The following is a 22,619-nucleotide window of genomic DNA, read 5'->3' as shown; positions in this document are numbered from 1 at the left end:
CTCCTAGCAAAACTTAAGCCTATAAAAACTGTGTTCTATAAGTAACAGCTAGATGTAGTTGGTGGGGCTTGTAATTTAACAAAACACGACATAAACAGAGGTGTCTAACTAACAAGTACCCAGATTTTGTGACTTCAACTGTCTGAAGTCAGGACTTCGTACAGCATCTTATGAAGGCAAATCTGTGTCAGTTTGTACTCAAGTCAGTATGCTTTGCTTTCAGACAGTTGGCTTTATTAATGTTCTGGGGAGTGCTGTAGTCCTCTGAGCTTTTTTTGTGTGGTTAAATAAACTATAAATAGTTGGTATTGGCGTGTTTTTTCTTAATGGTCACCCTGTAACAGTCATAAGCTGGTTCCAACAGGGCTTCTGGAATATGATGCTAGTGTATGTAATGCAAATCAGTGTTGATTATGAAGAAAATGCTCAGTGGGTCCTTTTTTTTTTTCCTTGCCTAATGCTGAGTTCCAATTTACTAAATTTCTTGCTAAGAACTCCACTTGTGATAATCATCTGCTTGCTTCTTCTTGGCTCTGTTCAGCCTTGAATTTCAGCAGTAGACCACTTACAAACTGAAAAGGAAGCAAGAGCTAAAGGATACAAGTACTTGCTTATGTGGATTAGAAGTTGGGGTTTTTATAAACCTCATTACAAACATATCCCAGAGTGTTTTCAATTTATAAATGCCTGTTTGTGACTTACGGTATGAGTTTTTCATATTAAAATTTAATTATAAGAAATGATTTTAAATGATACAATAACAAGTTTTTAAACCTCCAAAATTATTTTCGGGGTTTTAAACACTGAATTTTGTAAGGGACAAAAAAATACCTCAGTCTTGAATTTAAGAAAGAAATAAAACTAATTTTCTAATATTGCTTCAGAAATTCCATCTTTCATATTAAAAGCTAACATTATTGTAAAAGGTAAAAAGTAAACATAATCAAAAAATCAGAACCACCAATTATGTATAGTAAGGATTGTAATTGTTCCTCAAAAAAGCTGCTACTGATAATTCTGCATGTTTTGAAATGTTTTTAGTGGGCCTTCTCACAAGCAAAAGGTACCTGAGATCATAAGGGTTCTGCTGTACCACTGTATATGTTCGTATAGAACTCCCCAGTATGTTTCTTGTCACTGTAGTATCTTGTAGCATAGCTTTACTACACAACGTGGAGACAAAAAAGACATAATTTTGTGGATTATTTGCGGAATTTGCAGCTAACTAAACGATAATAGTTTTCATCCATTTCTTTTGATATATTAGCATTATAAATTGTTTTCATAAGTCTCAGCTTGGCTGCATTATCTTTACTCTTTGGCGAGGTCGCAAGCGAGGAACAGTTCCATTTTGTATTTTTTACTCCCTTTCCTTTTCCTTCTTCTCCTTCTTCCCCCCTCCCTCCCAGCTGAAGGAAAAATGAACAGAGGGAATATGAATAGCTTTAGATTGGCTGATGCCAGGATGGAGGTCTAGGAATTTCTGATTTTTGTTTTTGCTTTTTATCACACTATTTTTCTTCTAGATAACAGGTACTGGAAAAAATAATCAAAGAGAAACAATAGTTGTGTCAAAAGAAAGTGGAATAATGAAAAGCTTATTATTTTATGGTTTTGTCTCAGAAGTTAATATTTCAAGTTAATATTTGAACAAAATGAGGCTTATAACTATTTTGAACTCAGAATTTTACCCCCCAAAACCAGTCACAGTATATGTATTTTAATAAACACAGTTTAATAATATGCTGTTGGACTGTTTAATTTTTATGCCTCAGGGTAGCACTGAGCATTATTTCTACTTTTAGAAGATTCCTTTCATTAGTGTAGTACATTCTCTTATATAGCACCTGTTTTAAACTCCAAATCTTAATCTACAAATGTAAAACCTGACTTTTGAAATATTTGCTTTTTTGAACACTCTTCTTTAAAGGACCTATCAGGATCTCTCCCCAAAATGCTAGAAGCTTGAAGGATAAGGGAGGAACAATGTTGCATGGCCCAAACACATGTGCTTTCGTCATTAGCAAGGTACAGCATGACCTCATGTTGACCTCAAAGGTAAATCGCTAACAGGGAACAATTATACATGCCTGTGAAAGCAGCTTAGTTTTGAACATAATCAAGACAATAACTTCAGTGTGTAGAATAAAATTAAATTTACAACTCTGTCTGTCTGCCTTTCTCTTTCTCTCTCTTGTCTCTCTCCAAGTCTCTTCTTGAGAGAATGTTGTGTTTTTTATATATGTGTGTGTTGCAAAATAAAATTACTTTTCTAGAGGTCATAATAAATTCCTAAATATGGGGAACTCAAAGGATCTTGTATCCAGTTTAGTCAAATTGTACATCTTACAATGAAATTGTCTTTTTAATGGAAAGGTTTCATTTGTTGTCTAGAGTATGATATTGCAGCCTTCAGAATGTGTGTCTATATTACCTTGGGGAATCATGTGTAGTCCTGAAATGTATAGATCATTTAGAGTTATGGGAAAGATTTTAAATATCAATACGTTAATTTTTGTGTGCTTATCTTAGACTGTCACACAAACCTATGACATTTTTTTGTAGAAGACTGTAAATATTCTGTAGCGTTATGTGATACATCTCTACATGTGATGGAATATGATTAGCTAGCAGTTCTGAGCTATTTGGAGAAGAATTGCTGCCAGCATCTTGGAACTGTTAGCCATATCTGTCCCATATGATTTGTATAATATAATTGTTTGACATGAATTTTATTTTCTTTTTTTGCTAGAATGAGAGAGCATATTCCTTCTGTGGAACAATAGAGTACATGGCTCCAGATATTGTAAGAGGAGGAGATACAGGACATGATAAGGTATGTTCTATCCAAGTTTATTACTGAAAAGAAATTAATTCTTTAGGCAACACTGTTGTTCAGCTTGAGGGGTTTTTGTAAAATGTGATAGTGTCTTATTTAAACATGCCTTATTTCAGGTTGTCCTAAAATAGGTTATTGCCTATATTTAAAAACATCAATATGATGAATTTTAGTTTTTAATCTTAAGTAAAAGGCATACTTATAAAGGTACTGAGGCTCATTTGTGTTCTATTCAAAATTTGTTCTAAACGTGCAGTGGGACAAAAAAAACTTAGCTGACACTTCCTTTTAAATAAAAAACTAGTTGAGATTGGAAAAGTTACTGTTGTGTGGCTAATCCTGATACATTTTTTTAAATTGCAGATCAGGGAAATCTATTCTCATTCTTGAAGTATGAAGTGGGTTATTAATGTTACTAATGTTATAAATGTTCTCTGATTGTAGAAATAAATTCTGTTTAGCTTAAGGCTCAAGTTTTATTCTGAATTAAAGTGTCAGTAGTTGATGGGAAGGATCAAGACAACCATAATTCATAGATGATATTTGAAACCAAAAAAACCCTACTCCCCAAAAGAATTCTACAACTATTCCTAGATAAATTGTTCTGATTGCTCACTATACTGAGAAGTTTTGGAGAATATTTAATCTCTGGGGTTTTTTTGCTGTAGATTTGAGTTGACTTGTCTTTCTGTTGGGGGTCACGGAATATAGTTGGTCACAGTTCGTCTTAAAACAGCCTTTTTAAGCACTTTAAGTGACTTTTTATGTCACTCTCCATCTCCTTTTTCTAGACTAACTGGACTCAGTCTGACTTTTGCCTAGGAAGGTTCTTTCTTCTTCTTCTCTATGCATTCTGCTTCTCTTTTGGTCTGAGTTTGCCTGTATATTTCTTCAGGTAGGAAGCACTGTAGTGGGCGTAGTGTTTCAGCTAAGAGTTGGCAGTTTGAAGTACAGCAGAATGATTACATCCCTGATTCTTCTATTAAACATAGAATAGAATGTGCTTTGTCTTTTCACTTAGTCATTGTCTCACACCTACTTTGTATTCCACTATAACCTCTGCATCTTTTTCTACTGTACTGCTTGCCTAGTCATTATTAAAAATGGAATTTTACAAACTTAGGAGTAGCAGCTCTTTCCTGCACTCTATTTCTTAGTTTAGTCTTGCCAGTTTCAGAGCATATCTCCAATGTGTCAGTCGCTTTGAATTGTGATTCTGTCTTCCCAAGTGCTTAGAAATTCAATATTGTTGCTGATTTAAAGAGGAATCTCTGTTCTGTTCCCTTCAATCGGTTCTAATACTTGCATTAGATGTACTGCAGAGCCATACAGTATTCTGTAAGAAATAGCTTCACAGTTTGATACCAAATGTTAGCTGATAAATAAGGCTGTTTTGCAGTTAAACTATGTGATGGTAATCGGTTACACCACACACTGTTTGCCTCACCATTGGCAATGTCATGTGATGCAGCGTTAGGAGGTTTTTAGTGTATTTTATACTTGCTGCATATCTAGCAACTCAAAGATCTTATTTAAAAAAAAGAGGAAATGAGACTGCTTTAGTATGCTATGCTGTCATTAGTCAATGTTTCTGATTTGTAATCTCTTCTAGATGGCTGTATTGTTTGTCTAAAGAACTTGCTCTAGTATTTCAGGTTTTTTTTCTTAAAAGTTTGATTTCTGATTCTGCAGATGCTCCTTTTCTTTTGGAAAAACACATGCCAAGAAAAATTCTTCTTTGGGATTTTCTCTGATCATTGTGTATTTGCAAAGATAATTACTAACAGTACAGAGACTTCTTCAGCTAGTTCTTCTAGACAGTCTTGGCTGAATATATGAAACATCAGATTTTGTGTATCTTGAAGCAAAAAACCTAAAACATGAGGCCAAATTGTCATAATTTCACTAATTGTCTTCCGTTACTGTATTAATGTTGTCAACACAAGTAAAGCAGAACTTCAGTTTCATTGCTTTGCAAATTTCATGGAAGTAAAACTGGCAAGTTCAAACACCTATAGTTAAATTTTGTTGAAATGACTAAACTACTTCCTTTATTATTCATAGTAGCATCTTTTCTTTTGAAAGAGAGAAATATTTTATAAGTTATGAGGTATCAGAGATATGAATAATATGATTAGTATATGGAAAGCCAAATATGACATGTGTTCCCAGGAAATATAAGATAAAATTCTATAACATTTTCAGGTGCCCAGATTAACTGTGACCTGTGCTCTTAAATTGTGCTTTTTGAAAGTTCCTTAGTTTCATTCTCAAGCTCCTAAAAGCTCAGGTTCCACTACTTCTTAGCAAGGCTTATGTTCCTCTGTTATTTCAAGTATGTTTTAGAATTCTTATCGCTTCACAATGGTAAAAATAAAAATGAATTCTTGGAGGGGGGAGCAACTTTAGTGGTGGAAAGAGTTCAGCTTGAGAAATCAGTTGAAGAAGCTAAGTGGAGAAATTTCAAAATAAAATTAATTTATCATAGAAAATACCTCCAACCAGTACTGCAGTTGTTTATGCTTTATCGTATGCTGGTTTGCCTTTATATTGACAGGTGGGCTCTTCCTTTGCTAGTTGCTTTCTGGGTGCATTGTTTTGTTCCTTCTTTTGTTAACAATTTTACTTCAGTGTATCATAACATACATAATTATTGTTGTTCTATAGGCTGTTGATTGGTGGAGTGTTGGTGTTCTTATGTATGAACTATTAACTGGAGCATCACCATTTACAGTTGATGGAGAGAAGAATTCCCAAGCAGAGATTTCTAGGTAAGAGTCAAAACAGTAAAGTATATGTGCTTGCTCACAAAGTGATGCTTATGCCATAATACATGTTTTGTGAGAGTTTTAATCTAAAACTTAGGAAGAAAGTGCTGCAAGGGGTAATGTTTTAGGTGCTCCAGTTCTGTTTAACAGAATGACATCTGGAAGCAGATAGGTTTATTAAACTCAGCAGGTTATTGAAATAACAGAACTGACCTTTACAAAAGACCTGTTTTGTTTTAACTACAGTGGAACTACAGCTTTGTAGATATTCAACCCTGTTGCATGTTTACTGTTTAAAAGGAAGTCAAATAAAATACGAAATTATATGTAAATAGAACTATAACATTCAAAATCTTAATACATAATGAAACATATACTTAGCTAGAGAGATTTTTGTCAGCTCTTGCTGGATCACTCCATCAGACTAGAGGTTTAAAGTGTCAGGATGTACACCCACTCCCACCTTTTTGTCACAGGTAATATTTATTTTATTGGTGTATAACGTGAAACAAAGAACATGATCTTTTCTAGCCATACTTGCATATCTGAGAAGAAATGAATATGATACTTATGGAAATGAAATAACCTATACTGTTCTTATATTTTACATGTAAACTCTTCCTGACTATCAGCTTTGTTATGTTCAGTAATCTCTACACTTTAAAGGTTTGTTTTCAATACCTTTGTAAAAGCATTGAAGCATTTTAAAAAGACAAAGCAATAAGCTTGCCCAAAACACATTACTGAAATCTCCCCCCAAAATAAGCATCTCCTATTACTGTATTTCTCTTGGAGTGGGGAGTTGAGGGCTTAAATTGCACAAATTAGTAACTGCTGTCAAGATCAGCTTGTAAGTCCAGTCCCCAAATTAAGAATAGTCTTGCTCCAATTGGAATGTATTACCATGGTTCTGACCCTCACCTGAAGTCACTTGATATTTAATGTTATAATGGGCAATAGAACATACATCAATTATTTAGATAATTTCTTTTACTTCTGTTATAAATTCAGGCAATTTCTTGGAAGGTTGAGACCTGTTTATTGGTTTCTAGGTCTCTAGCACAGGAAGCTTAAAGGGCCACTAGAAAAAAAACACACAGGAGAAAGGAATCCATTAACAAAACAAAATTCAGGACTTCACCCTCTTGGTCATTATGATGGAGTTAAAACTTAAATTAACTCTTTCTGACCTATTTAAGGTTAGAAATTTTGTTAATTGCTTACTTATGCCATAGCTGAATTGGTAATTTTGACTCCCAAGATGTACTAAATGGAATTCTGAAGGAGTTACACATTTTTTAGAGAGAACCTTGACCTGAATTTTACGGATAGAGTTTTTTCCAAAAACTGGGAGACTTTTTAGATACGTATTCTACAGAATTTGACTATCTTTTGGTAGGTCCTTATGTGCTCCTTAGTCTTAGTCTTTCTGATAATTTAAGATTAAATTCAAAGCTGAGAAACTGCAAGGTTGCTAACATCCATCCTCTGATAGCTAATAACCTAATTTCTGAGCTCAATTTAGTTGTGGCAAGTTTACTATGTTGTTGCTCAGTCTGCTTTTGTTCTGGTTGGTGTTCATGTACACATTTATAGACAGCAATCCTGTAGTCTTTCAGCTTTTATTTTGATAAATTTAGAAGGTAAATTCTTAGTTTTCTTTATTTAAAGATGTTCCCCAGTCGTCTTGTTTCCTGAAAAAGCCTTTTCTTAACTCAGCTTGTGTTGTTCTTTCTTACATATTGACAGTTTACTTCTGTTGATGTTTCAAAAGGATCTTGTTCAAGGGAAGTAATAATTCACCATCTGAACAAAAAGATATTATTTCCTTTTTTCTTGGTCTCCTCTTGTTGATGCCAATGGTGGACTGATAGATCTAATTCCTTCTGGTTTTCTATCACTTTGAACGGATAAGCCTCTAGTTTATAGCTGAAATCTCATTAGTCCTAACTATGTGACTGCATTTCAGACATGATTTCATCTGTCTTCTGTTACTTCAGTACTCATAAGACCCATGGTTTCTGAACCCTTTCCATTGATAGCAATTTCTGTGCTGGATGACATTTGTTTTGTTGTTGCAGTTTATTATGTAATGAATGTTATGTTCCTTTTAAAAGTGCGGCTGAGCATATGAGAACATTGCTGTTTTCTCTGTCCTGGCTGTTGCACTAAGTCATGTGGAACCTTCTGGGGAATGGTGGTTGCTGTGTACCTTGGGGAGCTATGGGAGTGTGTTTGGGGCTTTCTGTGAGGGTAGGGTAGGGCAGGTGGAATGGATGTGAGGTAGCAGCAGCCCAGACAGAGGGTGAGAAGAGTAGGGAGCAGAAGTACATCTTAGAGAAGGTGGAAAGAAAACCTTTTTCTAAGGATTAAAGGGGACTGTGTAGGGTTTGCTGCAACTTGGGAAGCTGTTGAGCTACTTGTTTGAGACCATGCCTGAAAGAAATGTCTTCCCAACATGCTGGCTTGTTAAATTTAGAAATATTCATGGCTTTTCAGAAATGCCCTCCTTGTATTTATCTCTAGTGTGAGTACACTGAGCTCTTTCAAGAAATAACAGCTGAATTTTCAGTACCTGTCTTTATCCTAAGTCTGTCTGGCCTAGAAGTTATGATGTTTATTTCCTTTTTTCTTTGATAATTTTATCACTGAGGATACGTTTGCAATTTACACTTAATATCCTTTCTTTTTTTTTGGTTGTTAATTCTTTCAATTATGTCTGCAGCCCTTTCTATAAAGTTATCTGTTGAATTGGGATGCAGACTCTAGATAAATTTTACACCTATAATTAAATAGGTTCCAAATTCTCTCCGTGTCTTTGATCTTTTTCGTTTCGTTTCCTCTCTAAACTGATGAAAACCGGAATTGCAGATAACTTCGTCAGCTATTTACAGTTGCCAGTGGTAATGAAATCACTAGCGCTGGCTCAGAGATATGAGTTGGTACAAACTTCTTTTTGATGGCAAAGTTATTCTAAACAGAAATTGTATTCCCTAACCTACATATGCTTTAACTTGCCAATTGCAGCAGACTTAGAGAATTCAGTTTTCTCTTACTCGGTCACAAGCACTGAAAGCATAGTTTCCATGGCCTTTGATTTTTCTGAGTTTAAGGAAAAAAGTTGTCTTCTAAATAAATCCAGGTCCTTCTTTTATTTTATGTAGGTTGGTAGTAATCTTAGATATCTTTAGATAATTTTATTCCCTTGTGTGGGACAATGGCTATCTGCTGTTAAATTTGAGCACAAAGTTTTGTTCTGAAATCTCTCTAATCGACAGTTCAGTTCTTCTGTCAGAAATAATTACTGTGTGGTTTGTATTTTTTTTACTCTTTCTGGTGAGAGATTGTGTTCAGTTTTTCTGTCGTAACCTTTTTGACAACACTGTGGACTTCTCTTTCATGGCAAGTGCAACTTAAGTAAGGGCATACTTCAATTTCCCTTATGTCTCTGTCTCTGAAGACTCTTTGTTCACATGCTAGGTGTTACAGGTTATTAAACTTGATAAAAAAAATTCACAGAACTATTCAAGTATCTCTCCTTTTCCAGTATGTCCTCTCCCCTTTCTTCTCCCTTCTTCCCAAATCTTCCTTTCACTTTTGAGAATTCTGGAGTTCCATTGCTGCAGAGCCGTGGATAGGACCTATCCTGTAAAAAGCATAGGCAAGGGCTGGGTTTGATTACAAACGCAGTATTTTCAATTTGAGCATGAGTGATTTGTAGTGCTGACTTGAAAGACAGATAAATCCATTTCAGGGTGTTGACTTTGAGGGTTTTGTCATACATACAGGAATTTAAAATGAGCATGAAGTTTTTGGAGTATTACTTTGCTGCTGTGCAGCGGCTTAGAAAATCTTAGCAGCTTTGGGGTTATGAATAGATAGATATCTATCTTTTTCCATTTTTATACGTATATACATATATAAAACAATCTGTAGAAGCATATGATGCTATATTAGCATACTAATGCTAATAGCAGCCTATGCTCTTTATTTGACATAGTTGGTAAGACTTTATTTAAACTTCATGGAGGATGGCTGAAATTTGACCATCTGTTAGATGCTATATTTTGTCCACAATTCTGCAGGAAACCTTTTCTTGATAAAACTGTTGGGAAGATGCATAGCAGGTGTATACTGGGATTCCCTTCTTCATTCTCTGCCTATGCAGACTCCAGTGATTGCTACATCTTTTAAAGGACAGAGCAGTCACTAAATAAAACTTGTAATTTGCATGGTGTCTTCTGGAATTTTGTCCTAGAGCTCATAGCTCTCTACCTAAAATGTACAGCATTTATATGCTAGACTTACTGTGAATCACATCACATCAGTGACTCTGACTACAGATCAGTTCAACCTTTCAGTAAAGCAGATGGTTTTAAGAAAGTCATAAGTATTGCATCAAAGTCTCTGACTTGCCTAGAACTGGGGATACACATATAGATCTGACTGCTCAAAGCAGAATCTGGCATTAGTAGTTCTGAGATGACAGGGCATTTGGTAGAGTCATTCTCAAATGTGATGGTGAAAACTCTGCTGTGGAAACTTGTCCCTCTACCCTTTAACAGGGTTACAGCTTGGGATTGCTTGCTTGTATTCCCTGAACATCAGGGTGGATATGTATCTTTTTGGTGAGGGGACTGACAATAGACTATAGTAACAGTTCTAGCATAAACCTAATGTTTCTGTTGGTCAGCTATAGTGATCCTTTCAGTTTTGCATGATCTGATTGTGTCTTTTACCTGGTGGAAAGAAAAAAAGCTTCAGGTTCTGTACTTCTGATGTATTATTATCATCTCTTCCACAGTCAGGTTCAGGCATTTGCTTTCAGGCTAATCACAGTGGAGGGTGAAATGTGGCTTCCATCTCAATAGCACATATTTTATGTCTGTATCTTGACCAAAATAGTTGGATTTTGGTTTTTTCTCTGTCTAAAAAATCTTTCTTTGGTTGGCACCTAATGGTGACCACCTCCTAAACTTTTTTGTCCTCCTTTCCTGTAATTGGCTTTGTTTTTCACAGTTACTATTTTAAACAAGCTACATAGTTATGGTTTCCAATAATGAAACTATTGGCATTAGTTTGTTCAAGCACCCCATCTTTAGTTAGTGTTGCATAGCTTATGCTTTACTTCTCAAAATGTTCACTCAGTGGATATATTTAGTAGTAATTTTTACAGTATAGTTTATAGATTGGTCGATCTAATGCTAAAAGATAAATTGGTCAAATTGGTCAATAAGTCAAATTGCCAAATTGGTCCTGTTAATAGATGTTTTCATATTCTTTGACATAAATTGAATTTTCCCAGTTATGCAGTGCATCAGAATTTTGACTAGTTTAGCTGTTTATAGAGTTAATTAAAATGAAATATTAAGAAAAGATCTTTCAGCTTCTGGCTAACAGCATATTTTCCCCTTTCATTTTATCTTAACCACCGGGAGCAATATGCTGTCCATGTTGGAAAAACTCCCAATGACACTGTTTGTCTTTGTAAGGCCTTTATTGAGCATTGCAAGGGCATTCCTGCTTAAGTCCCTAAGATTATCCTCCTTGAATGAATGAGGTCAGAATCTTCCTCAAATTCGCTGTAGACTGACATCGTAGTATAAGCCTTTGCCACATAGTTTTTGCGTTTCTGGTTGGTTTTAAATGCTATGCCTTCTGTAGAAGGGTGTTTTATTCAGCCAGCAAACACATATCCCATCTCTACTGCTTTGGTAAAGAACAGATAAGAAACCTGTGGTCAGTCTACGTAATTTTTAAACTACGAGCTGGCATAGATCAATGGTGGCAACTCTGTAAATTTTTTATAACAAAATCAGTGAGTTCCTTGTCTGATTTGTCAGGCTTAGCAGCCTGCACCTGTTACACAGGAGTGACTCTGAAGATAAAGAGGAGGAGCACCTAAAGGTCAAGGTGTCGTTTCTCTACTGTATCCTCCACTCACTGAAGATAAAGCATCTCCTTCTCATCCTTATCATTCATTAGCCTGTCCTTCGCATTATCAAGTATGCTCTTGGTCTGTAGTATTTATGGGAGAAACTCATCAGAGCTTCAGTTCCTGAGAAACAGTACCAATGAGGTTAGCTCTTAGCTCTGCATAGTCTGCCATAGAGAAGGGTAAGATGGAAATGATCCAGGACTTCAAAGTGATAACCTCCTTGACCTGTGCAAGGGATGGTTTCTCTCAGAGTGTTTTCAGTACAGCCAGAGTACTCTCATCAGCAGGGGTAGTCTCAGCGCATCCCAGATCAGAAGGCTTGTACTAGGCTAGGAGAAGCAGAAAATACAGCATAGTTGTCCTTCAGCAGTTTTGACCACAGTTGCCACTTGGGATACTTAATTCTTCCTGCTTACTTTTGTCACTGTTATTGGACCACATGAACATGAAACGTACAAGAGGGTGGAGGTGATTCAGAAAAGGAAAGGAAGGTTGATGCTAAAGGCCATAGCTTCTTTTCAGAAGCACAGGCATCCCAGGAAGGACTTCTGACACATGCAGCTTCCTTCCTCTGAGCTCTTCATGGGCTACTGTTACAGCCTTGAGTGACTTAGGCTTCAGTACAACACTTCACTAGTGTTGTACTAGTGAAGGCAGACTCTCTTTACTTGATCAAGCTACTTGATTAGTCTTCACCAATTTCTGCTCTCTCACATGCTGATCCCATATGGTTTTCCTTTTTCTGACAGCTTGCTTTCCATCCTAATTAATGTGTGTACAGCTTCCCATATTTCAATTCCATGATAATTTTAAGTAGGTCCTGGAACTTCTGAAGAAATTAGCTTCATTCTTCATTACTTCTGTAGTGTGATTCTGTGAACCAGTCCAGAGAATCCTGAATATTTTATAGCATCAGTCAACCTCAAAAGTATTTCTGAACAAATGCCACTAGCATGTATAAATACAGCTTACATGGATTCTGCTTGTACAGCACGGCAAAAAGTTGCCTTCTCTGCACTGGGCTCTAGGAGGGTCGATAGATGGAAGGTGTCCCTCAATGTAATCATAGCTTGCTTTTCACATAGCTAAATACCACTTCATTGTTAATTATGCCTATAAAAAGAAATAATTTAAAATGGTAATCTTGGAAAAAGGCAGGAATTACTGATGCTGTTGCAACAGAATTTTTCCATTAGGAAAAATACAGTGTTATACCAAACTACTATTGGCAAAATACGTATGCTAATTGTTTTGACAGATACAACCTTTATAGGGGATTCCTAGCCCCAAGAATTTAAAGGGTGGTTTCTACCCAAAGAGCAGAATGTCAGGTAATATGAAAAGTTACTTTATAAACCCGTCTTAGCTTCAGATGGGACTCTCTACTCAGTTACCGCATCAGTGGTACAACCGATTGCAGTTCTTAGGCTGACTGAAGACATGCAATATGTCACTGGAAATTGGCAATTAGAAGCATGGGACCTACTGGTGTTGTTACTGTGGAAGTACTTATTTTGGCTAGAGTTTTCTGGTAACTTTGCAGTGCAATGTTCTATAAAAAGACTTTCCACTGCTTATGTTTGTTTCACTCTCTTTTTCTTATGTGAATGTTTGTATTTGCATCAGAAGCTTGAGACATGGGCAAGAATCTTATTGCTAGCACTTAACAGCATCACTACTACAGAGACTGATCTTCTGAGGCTGCACAGAAAAATTACAGTCATTTGTTCTCTTTGTTACCCATGTTACCAATCATTCCAATTCAGCACCTTTTTTCAGAGACATTTTCAAATTTTTATCTGACTTGTCCATCTGTAATCTCTGACATTTTTCAGACAGGAAAATGCTCTAGAATTTCTCTTTTGGATTCTAAGGACATCCAAGAGTCTCAATCCCAGCACTTTAGAAATAAATTTAAAAAAATACTGACTTAGGGTTTTTTTCCCCTTCTGAGAGCCCAAAGAGAACTTGTCTCTGTCCAGGATCTTTGTTATATACCATTCTGATTCTCTCATCAGAAAGGCTGATAAATACATTTCCTCGGACTCCTCTAACTGAAGTGATTTTCAAGATAAGAAGGCATTGTAGATTTTGTTGGCCCTCCTGTAAATCAAGTAATTTTGATATCAAGATGTCCTGTCTTCTGTCTTACAACAGGAAGGTTTTCTTCCTTACCCATTTCCCCTTTCTGAAACTGGATGATTTCTGAAGAGGCTGAATCTTTACTTCTCCACCAGTCCTACAGTGTAAGAATCCTATTGTTTAGTGATGTTTAAGTTTGGTAATTAACATCCGTAATTAAGAAATCATTTGGCCATATTGTGGTTTCTTCTCCTTTTCTGTTAAGTGTGTCCAGAAGTTGAAGACAAGGCTTGTGATTGCTGTTGCTTCCGCTAGCAGAGTGGCTGTGATTTAGACCCTTATTGGCAGATCATCCTTACATCATTTAAAGATACAATCCATCTTAAAACTCGAGACTGTATTTTCCTAACTCATTTCTGTGTTACGTAAACCAAGAGGTTAGCTTGCTTTGTCTTTTAGTTTGCTTGAAATTGGATACTACGTCAGTAGAAACAACCCCTGGGATATGTGCATATTGAACTTGTTTTTGTCCTTCCACATTGTCAGGACAAGATTATTGAGGAAACAAACTGTTTGCATCTATTTTTGGAGTAATCTGAGAAGTTACATATTTCAAGATAAAAAATTTCCCATGGGATAGCTGACTCTAAGGATATGTCATGCAGTAACTACAAACAAAATTTAGAAATGTCCTGCAGTGATCAACTTAAGCTCTATCAGAGACATATGACAATTGATATTTTAGTGCTGCCACAACCTCATACAATTTCAGCCTCACAGTCTCTCATAGCTTCAAAATCTTTCAGTCTGTGTTTAGTAGAGGCACTCTAACTCCTTCCTCTATGTATCATGCTTCCTGAAGTCACCACAGTGAAAGTATGCATATAGGTACATACACACCAAGTTGAACATGATCCAGCAATGTGCCCTTGTGGCAGAGGCAGCAAATGGTATCCTGGGCTGCATTAGACAAAGTATTGGCAAGTTGAGGGAGGTGATCCTTCCTCTTTACTCAGCAATGGTGAGGCCACACCTGGAGTACTGGGTCCCATTCTGGTCTCCCCAGTATAAGAGAGGCCTGGACATACTGGAGAGAGTCCAGCAAAGGGCCACGAAGAAGATTAAGGGACTGAAGCATATGAGGAAAGGCTAATAGAGCTGGGACTGTTCCACCTGGAGAAGGGAAGGCTCAGGGGGATCTCATCAAAGTGTACAAATAGCTGACGGGAGGGTGCAAAGAGGGGGAGCCAGGCTCTTTTCAGTGGTGCCCAGTGACAGGACCAGAGGCAATGGGCACAAACTGAAACACAGGAGGTTCCCTCTGAACATCAGGAAACACTTTTTTACTGTGAGGGTGACTAAGCACTGGCATAGGTTGCCCACAGAGGTGGTGGAGTCTCCCTCCTTGGAGATATTCAAAAGGCTTCTGGACATGGTCATGGGGAAACTGGCTCTAGGTGACTATGTTTGAGCAAAGGGGGTTGGACCAGATGACCTCCAGAGGTCCCTTTCAACCTCCACCATTCTGTGCTTCTGTATGCTAAAGGGTTTTGTGTGTATATGTTTTTAAACCTGTTGACAGGTCTTTGGTATGTGTTGTCTGTGTGTGCGTTCTAAATTTCCCTTCAGAGACCTTAGCTTCAATATCTACATTTGGAGTAACTGAGGGAAAACTTGCCTTCCTCTTTATATAAAACTGTGGGAGCTACACATATAAAAGATTACTACTGAAATATGGTTCTACTTAGGCTTCCAAGATTTTGAACTTCCACTAGCTTTATTCGAAGGCTCCTAGTTCTTGTATTGGAAGACACAGTAAGGTCCCTATCCACTTTCTCTTTACTGTTCATCATTTTGAGGGGAACACTATGCCCAGGCCCCTTAGGTCTCCTTTTCACTAAGCTGGATAGTCCTAGCCTTTTTTGTAGATCTTCATATGGAACACATTCTGTATTTCTAATTAATCTTGCTGCTTTTCTCTAAAACTTCTCCAGTTTTAGTGCCTCCTTTTGAGAGTAGGGGATGAGCACTGCACACAATATAGAAGGTGTAGGCAAACCTCAAATGGCCCAAGTGTGGTTTTTTCCTCTTTATTTTCTAATAATTTTTAACATGGAATTGTTTTTGGTTTTTTGACTGCTGTTAGGCATCATGTTGTTGTCTTCGTGGAGCTATCTGTTGTAGCTATGAGATTTCTTTTGAATAGTACTAGTAAGCTCAGTATGTATGAAATAAGGACTGTTCTTTTTTGGATTAAGTTACATAATTTATCTCCTACAGATGTCATGTTTCATGTCCACATTTTGTCAAACCTTTCTTTATTTAAAAAAAAAGTTAGTTTCACATTTGTCATCCTCCTTCCTTTGGGTACAATAGAAATTTAAGTGAAATGGTAAACGCTACCACTAGTATGGTAATTCTTTGATTTAACACTCAACACATTAAGTAATTACCAAATAATTTTTGTTTGTTTTACAGGAGAATATTAAAAAGTGAGCCACCTTATCCACAAGAAATGAGTGCACTGTCTAAGGATATAATTCAGCGTCTTCTGATGAAAGACCCCAAGAAGAGGCTAGGTTGTGGTCCCACTGATGCCGATGAAATCAAACAGCATCCCTTTTTCCAGGTAAAACAAATTAAAAAACTCCCTAGATGCCACTTACTCTATGTTAGTGCTTTTGAAATCCAAGTCTAAAGAAATTTTGTTGATTTGTTAACAACACACTTAGAGGTGTGTTAATAGCATGAATAATTGCATTGAAGTTAGTAAGAATATCTGTGCTTATGTATATGGATTTCGTGCATACTACAAGAATGGCATGGTAGATTTTTAATATATTCTGTTTCTAACAGTTACTTGAAGCAGCCAAAAGACACACTACTTAAACCAGAAGTTTTAATGGAAAACACTTAAATTATATATTGTGTGTTGTTTTTTTTAAAAAGAAAGTTTGCCACTAACATTATTAGTAAAATTTGAATATTGATAAAATTCACCATTAGTGATAAAGGCCTCTTCTGTATTTTCCTTTGCCTAATTAAATCTTTAGTCTTGTTTAGTAGATTTTAATTCTGTTCAGATTTCAGTGTATTAACATTTGGTTTCAGACAATGACGAAGATTGGATTTGTGTACAACATTCATACTGTTCCATCCATTGCGGTTAAAATTGTTTGTGTGCTTTCTTTGAAAAAACTAAGTATGTATTTCTGGTGCTTTGAAGTTAAATATGTTTTTAATTACTATAAATTTTGGAGTATTTAAAGTTGGTAGTATAAATTAAGCCTTTAAAATAAATGTTTTTAATGTAACTATTATAGCATTCAGCATGGGCAATATCCATGCTTCTTAACTGCTGAATTTGTTCTCATCCCTTCTGTATTTCCTTTGTCTTATAAGAAATTCTGACAAAGTAGAGTTAAACTTCCTTTATTCATTGTTTGTTTTGGAAGATACATTTTTTCCTCGTACAACGCTTTCTAATCTTGACTTCATTTCTGTTCCACCCCTTTATAGTAATAGGGCCATTTTCTCCTAACTACTATAGAGGCATTATGCTCTCAGGGCTTTGGAAGCTGAAATTGGTAATTAAGCATAGAAATCAGCAGTGGAAAGCTGAAGATACTGCATGCATGCACTATGGCTTACAAAAATATAAATGTTGTTTCCTCTGAAATAGAAGAAAAAATTTAAGGGCTGTCATGCTAATTGTTTGGCTTATCTCCAGTGTTAAACTTCTTTGTGTTGATTTCCCCCCCCAAAAAACCTGGATTCTGTCTACTTAAAAATAAGTATGATACTTCTTGCCTTTACCTAAGCAAATTAGTAGGGCGTAATTTGAATGCTTTTCATCTGCCTGTGGAAAATAACAAATGGTGTTAAGACTGTTTGTTTCTGGACAAGTCTCTCTTTGCAATATTTGTTTCTGTTAAATTTTCATTTGATTCTAACTTATTTTCCTGGTTTTGCTTTAGAATATGAATTGGGATGATTTAGCTGCCAAAAAAGTATCAGCTCCATTTAAACCGGTTATCAGAGATGAGTTGGATGTCAGTAATTTTGCGGAAGAGTTTACAGAAATGGATCCAACGTATTCTCCTGCAGCAACCCCTCAGACTTCAGAAAGGATATTTCAGGTATTCTAAGAATTCACTTTAAAAAAAAAAAAAAATTTATTGAACAATTCCACGTGTATAGCTAGCTTTTTTTTTCCTGCCTTCTAAGTTACTGGGAATTAACTCTGTAATTTCTAATCCCAGTTCCCAGGGCTGTTTGTTCAGCAATTGCAAAATGAGAAAGGTGGAAACAGTCCTACTGCAAACATAAAATTCCATGTCTCTCCATTCCCAGCTGAATGTCCTACCTGCTGGACTGAAGTCAGTCTGTCCTTTACTGATTCTTCATACCTTATGAGTCTTGTCATCTTGACTCCATCAGCCTGGGCTACCAGCTTTGACAACAGCAATGTAGTTTGTCCATGTCCACATTATGCTCTAGTTGAGGTATTCCTTTGGGAAGTGGGAGCCAACTGCAGAGTTGAAAGTTGGTCTTCCATGTCCTGTAGGAGTGCTCTCATTACTAACTGTATACAGATCAGTAACAAAGATTTCCTTACCATTTCCTCCATGTTATTAAAGAATGATCCCTTCTTTAACTGCATGGTCTGGATGTCAAATGGGCAGAAACAGCTCATGTGCAGCCAGCTTGGTACCAAAGCTGCAGAGGTGAACAGCAGTTCAGATTGCTTTTTCTCCTACTCCTTCTCGTGCTTTGTTTTTTATTGTCTGTTTTTGAGCAGCTTAATTCTTGGTGTACAGGAATATAGCATCATATATTGGAAGTTGTTAGATTTGTAGTGACTGTAGTAAGCAATTTATGCATGTCATAATACGATCCGATTCATCCTGCAGTGGTAGTCACAGCTGTTCTTGTTAAAATACCCAATCATTAATATGAAGCTTATTTTGTTTTGCCACTTAAAATGGTTTGATGCTTACATCACAACATAAAAACTATTTCATGCCTTAACTTAAAGGTGTTCTGGGAAGCTAGCTAGTTTGAGGTATGAGCCTTTATCACTATTGCAAAGCAATTGAAGCTAAGTCAGATTCCTAGCATTATTTACAAGAATTTTTGTATTATTATTGTTTTATCAGTAACTGCGGAGATTCATGTAACTAATTCCAGGAAGATACCTGTTCACGTTGAACAGAGTAATATCTACCCGTCAATGAGCCAGTTATGGTTTCTGTATTATGTTATGAAAATTCTGATTTCTTTGAAAAATTATTCTGAAACTTCTAATGTTTTGTATGCAGTATGATACTTTGTGTGCAACAATTTCAAGCCATGCCCTTTTCTGATGTCTTAATTTCATAGGGATATTCTTTCGTTGCACCTTCTATTTTGTTTAAACGCAATGCAGCTACAGTAGATCCTCTTCAGTTTTATATGGGGGATGAGCGGCCTGGAACTACAACTATTGCCAGAAGTGCTATGATGAAGGTAATAAGAATATCAAGAGCTGAATTAATTTGGTTAACTTGGAACTGCATATAACTTTCAAAGCAGCAATCACAAGCTAGGCTACAGATTACAAATAGTCATTATTCATTTATCTGTTGTCTGTAATGGCTCCTCAGATGATCCAAGCATGTAATTCGCATGTGGTACTATTAAGAAATGGTTGAAGTTTAATCTGAAAAATGAGATAATTGTCTAGTTTTCCAGAAGACTGAAGTATAGTAATAATAGTAATTTGACTCCTGATAGTTCTTATTCAGCCAACCATTGCAGATATTTTTGAAGCTACTTTAATTATATCAGAATTCCTTCTATGATGTATTTGCCTAAAAGTAGGTATAGTTGTGTGAAGCCTTATAAGACCATATGCTATTGTGATGTCTTCAAACGAGCACATAGTTTTGTGGATAAACGTATGTACAGCCATCTTTGATCCTGTTTGTCTTAATTTTTTGTATCTTAAGCTATTGTAGTAGTAATAATTTTCTTAGTGATTAAGTTTGTTTAATGTAACATAAGATTTACTCTTTGATTATTAGAATAAAGTTTATGCATTTTATTAAATAGAAGTTAAGATTATATTTTATCAAAAAGAGAGCTCTTTTACAATTTTCAATGTAGATGAAAAATTCTCACGAAACTTTACTCTTTGTCTTTGACTGTGTATACTAAAAGTATTCTGCAGAACTAAATACAGACATTTTCCTAACAGGACTCTCCATTTTATCATCATTATGAACTGGATCTGAAAGAGAAACCATTGGGAGAAGGAAGTTTTTCCATTTGTCGAAAGTGCTTACACAAGAAAACTAGCCAAGAGTATGCAGTAAAAATAATTAGCAAAAGGTATAAATATTCTATAAGACAATAACAATATTTTCTTTGCTTACTGTCACCCATGGATTAGAATAATGGTTGCTACATTTTTGGAAGTGGAAAAATAAATAATTTCCTATTTGAAGAATCTACAGAAACTTAGAGTAACCTTAGGACCTTTAAAAGATTCCGAGTCTTTTAAAACAAAATGTTATTCTTGCTGGGGAGGACACAAGAAAAAACCTAAAGAGTACTTTTCTGTTTCCTAGTTGTATTCTACCCTTATTTCCCCTAATTTTTCTCCTAACCAGAGTAAGGTATAAGGCTTTCCTATCTTTAGACCTAAGTGAACTGAATGGTGGCTTATGCTAGCTCCCTTCCCTAAGCAGCCCAATTCATTGCCTATGACATTGCTCTTAAGAAGGGTCTGTAGTGTGGGTTGCCTCAGATCTAATTAATTGTGTGTGTGTGTAAAATGGAATTAGACTATAGAGTTGTAAGTTGCATCTTGTTTCCTGGGTGTTCTGAAGAGAACACCACGATGGAGGCAGCTGACTTGCTTTGTACGTGGGGACCATCTGGTCCTCTTCCAGAATAGATACCTCTGGCAGTTTCTGTCCAGAGAGAAATAAAGATAAGGGATTCTTCGAAGGGTGGTTGGATTTTTAGCTTCACTTTGCAGTGTTCATTAGTAAATATGTCCCTAGTGTGTTGTAGAATGCTGGCAATAAAGTGTAAATGTTCTGCTATCGCAATGATAGTTCACAGTGATCTCTTCTCCAAGACATTTGGCTGTACCTCTGTTTTTCCAGGCTCTAGAATTAACTGTCCACCAGACTTAAGTGTTTTATCACATGCTTTTTGGATAGGATAAGTTCAAGAATAAAGACACCTAAATGTAGGTGTCTGAGTCAGTTTTCCACGTCTGCTATGATTAATGGAGGCCTACTCAAAACTACTAGTGGAGCCTACAGAGAGATTTGAATGACCAGGCACTAGCAGTGGGATTCAGTAACTTAAGCATAGGCATCTACCTAGTGCCATTTTAACATCTGTTGGTGTCCTCTCTGTCCTCCAGTCCCCATCAGTCTTGTGACTACTACTTTTATGTAGATGTCTTCATGGCTGATGTCTTCCAGGCTCTCCTGTGCTTAGGCCACTGAATCCTATTCTAGGTATGTATTTTACAGGGAACTAGTTCATGCTGTAAGATTAACAAGAATTTCACGCATTATAACGAGACCACAGACAAGTACTATGCAGTAGACACCTACATTCAGTATGTTGATCTGGAAATCTCTGCCTTGTGTCTACATTCAGAATTTTTTTCTGTCGTGCACACAGAGCTGCAAATCAGTACTCCCATTTCATCTTAAGCTAATGGATTTTTTGTTTCTGGATAACAGTGAGCAAACTAGTATTGACTTTTCCCATAGAACTAAACTTCTAGGAACTATGTCCCTAAATGGTATTACTCACAGGTTTTTTTGCTCTTTCTCCTTCATCTTGGTGGACCAGGCTAAATGAAGATACATGGTCTGTATACAGAGATTTTTTTAGGATTGCAGGCTGTGAGCAGACTCAGAGCTTGTTTGTGTAGTATTTAGAGATAGCAGTAAACCCACACTCTGGCTGGACACAAACCAGCCTTGAGTAAGAAACTGTTAAACTACAAGTAATATTGCTCTGAGGACCACACTAGTACCTCTTGCTAAAAGGAAAAGTATAATATGTTTGTAGTAACTTCTTTGCCTCAAAGTCAGACAGTCTTTCACTCCTACCCATCAAAGGTGCCAAAAAAGTGAATCCTACACCTAGGCAAACCTTTTCATGATACTTCAAGTGAAAGCTCAGATCAAGAGTTCCTCTGTGGTGTTGCTTTGTTAGTAGTACTGGAACTGCCTCCATCCAACACTTTGAGGTTTATCTGTGTCTGAAGGCCAATGAAACAGCAAAGTCCTGTAAACTTGCTTGAGTTACTGTTTTAGAGCTTCCCATTTGTTTTTCATGATATTATCTGTTTAAAATTTAGATGGTAACTATTTATAGAGGGGAAATACTCAGAAAAGTCCACACACAAATTTCAAAGGTTTATGTTCATGATACTGAACCTTTTTCATCTGTTTCCTAGGTCCACCTTCTCCTGATGGTAGTTTAGGGGGGAAAGGCTATCTGAGTCAGGTTTTTTAATTTCTTAAGAAACTGAAATCACTTTCAGTTTAAACAGCATCAGCAGAGATGCAGGTGGAACAGCTTAGTTTACTTGTTGATTATATGAAGCCTGCAGAAAAGCAGAATTCTCTTGCACAAAATTCTCATCATGGTTCTGGTCCTAACTGGGGTGGGGGGAAGCAACCAGAGATTAAGAACACATGGTGAGAGAGATTCTATCTGTGTTATCCATAAGGCCATTCTGTAAGTCAGTACAGGATTAGCCTTTCTTGGAGACAGTTTTGTCAAAAATTTTCAGGTGTTATTTGCCCTAAATAAATCAACATATGTATTTAGTGGAAAACAAAATGTTCTGCTCTGTCCCCATTCACATAGTTTTTATAAAGTTCACCGTGTTCACTTTTTTTGGCTATAGATTTCAGTACTTGAAAGAGAATTTGTGTGATGATTTTTGCTCTACAGCTAGTCTTTTCTTATC

At 36.4% G+C, this 22,619-nt stretch overlaps 1 protein-coding gene across 9 annotated transcripts in view; it reads left to right on the top strand.

Annotated features, from left to right (window-relative positions):
* Positions 1-22,619, top strand: part of RPS6KA5 (ribosomal protein S6 kinase A5) — a 92,299-nt gene that overhangs the window by 54,922 nt on the left and 14,758 nt on the right. For 6 of the 9 annotated variants that reach the window (XM_052782982.1, XM_052782977.1, XM_052782981.1 and 3 more), the window contains 6 exons: positions 2,753-2,836; positions 5,507-5,610; positions 16,106-16,256; positions 17,605-17,766; positions 19,010-19,135; positions 19,866-19,999. In XM_052782982.1, the coding sequence (XP_052638942.1) occupies positions 2,753-2,836; positions 5,507-5,610; positions 16,106-16,256; positions 17,605-17,766; positions 19,010-19,135; positions 19,866-19,999 (761 nt within the window). Of the gene's footprint in view, positions 1-1,930; positions 2,059-2,752; positions 2,837-5,506; positions 5,611-16,105; positions 16,257-17,604; positions 17,767-19,009; positions 19,136-19,865; positions 20,000-22,619 lie in introns of all 9 variants that reach the window. The other 3 variants (XM_052782985.1, XM_052782984.1, XM_052782978.1) reach the window with 3 other exon arrangements.

The sequence above is a fragment of the Harpia harpyja genome, chromosome 3 (assembly GCF_026419915.1).
Source record: "Harpia harpyja isolate bHarHar1 chromosome 3, bHarHar1 primary haplotype, whole genome shotgun sequence".
Lineage (NCBI taxonomy): Eukaryota > Metazoa > Chordata > Aves > Accipitriformes > Accipitridae > Harpia > Harpia harpyja.
Note: the sequence above shows the minus strand (reverse complement) of the source record. Positions and strands in the feature narration are given on the sequence as shown.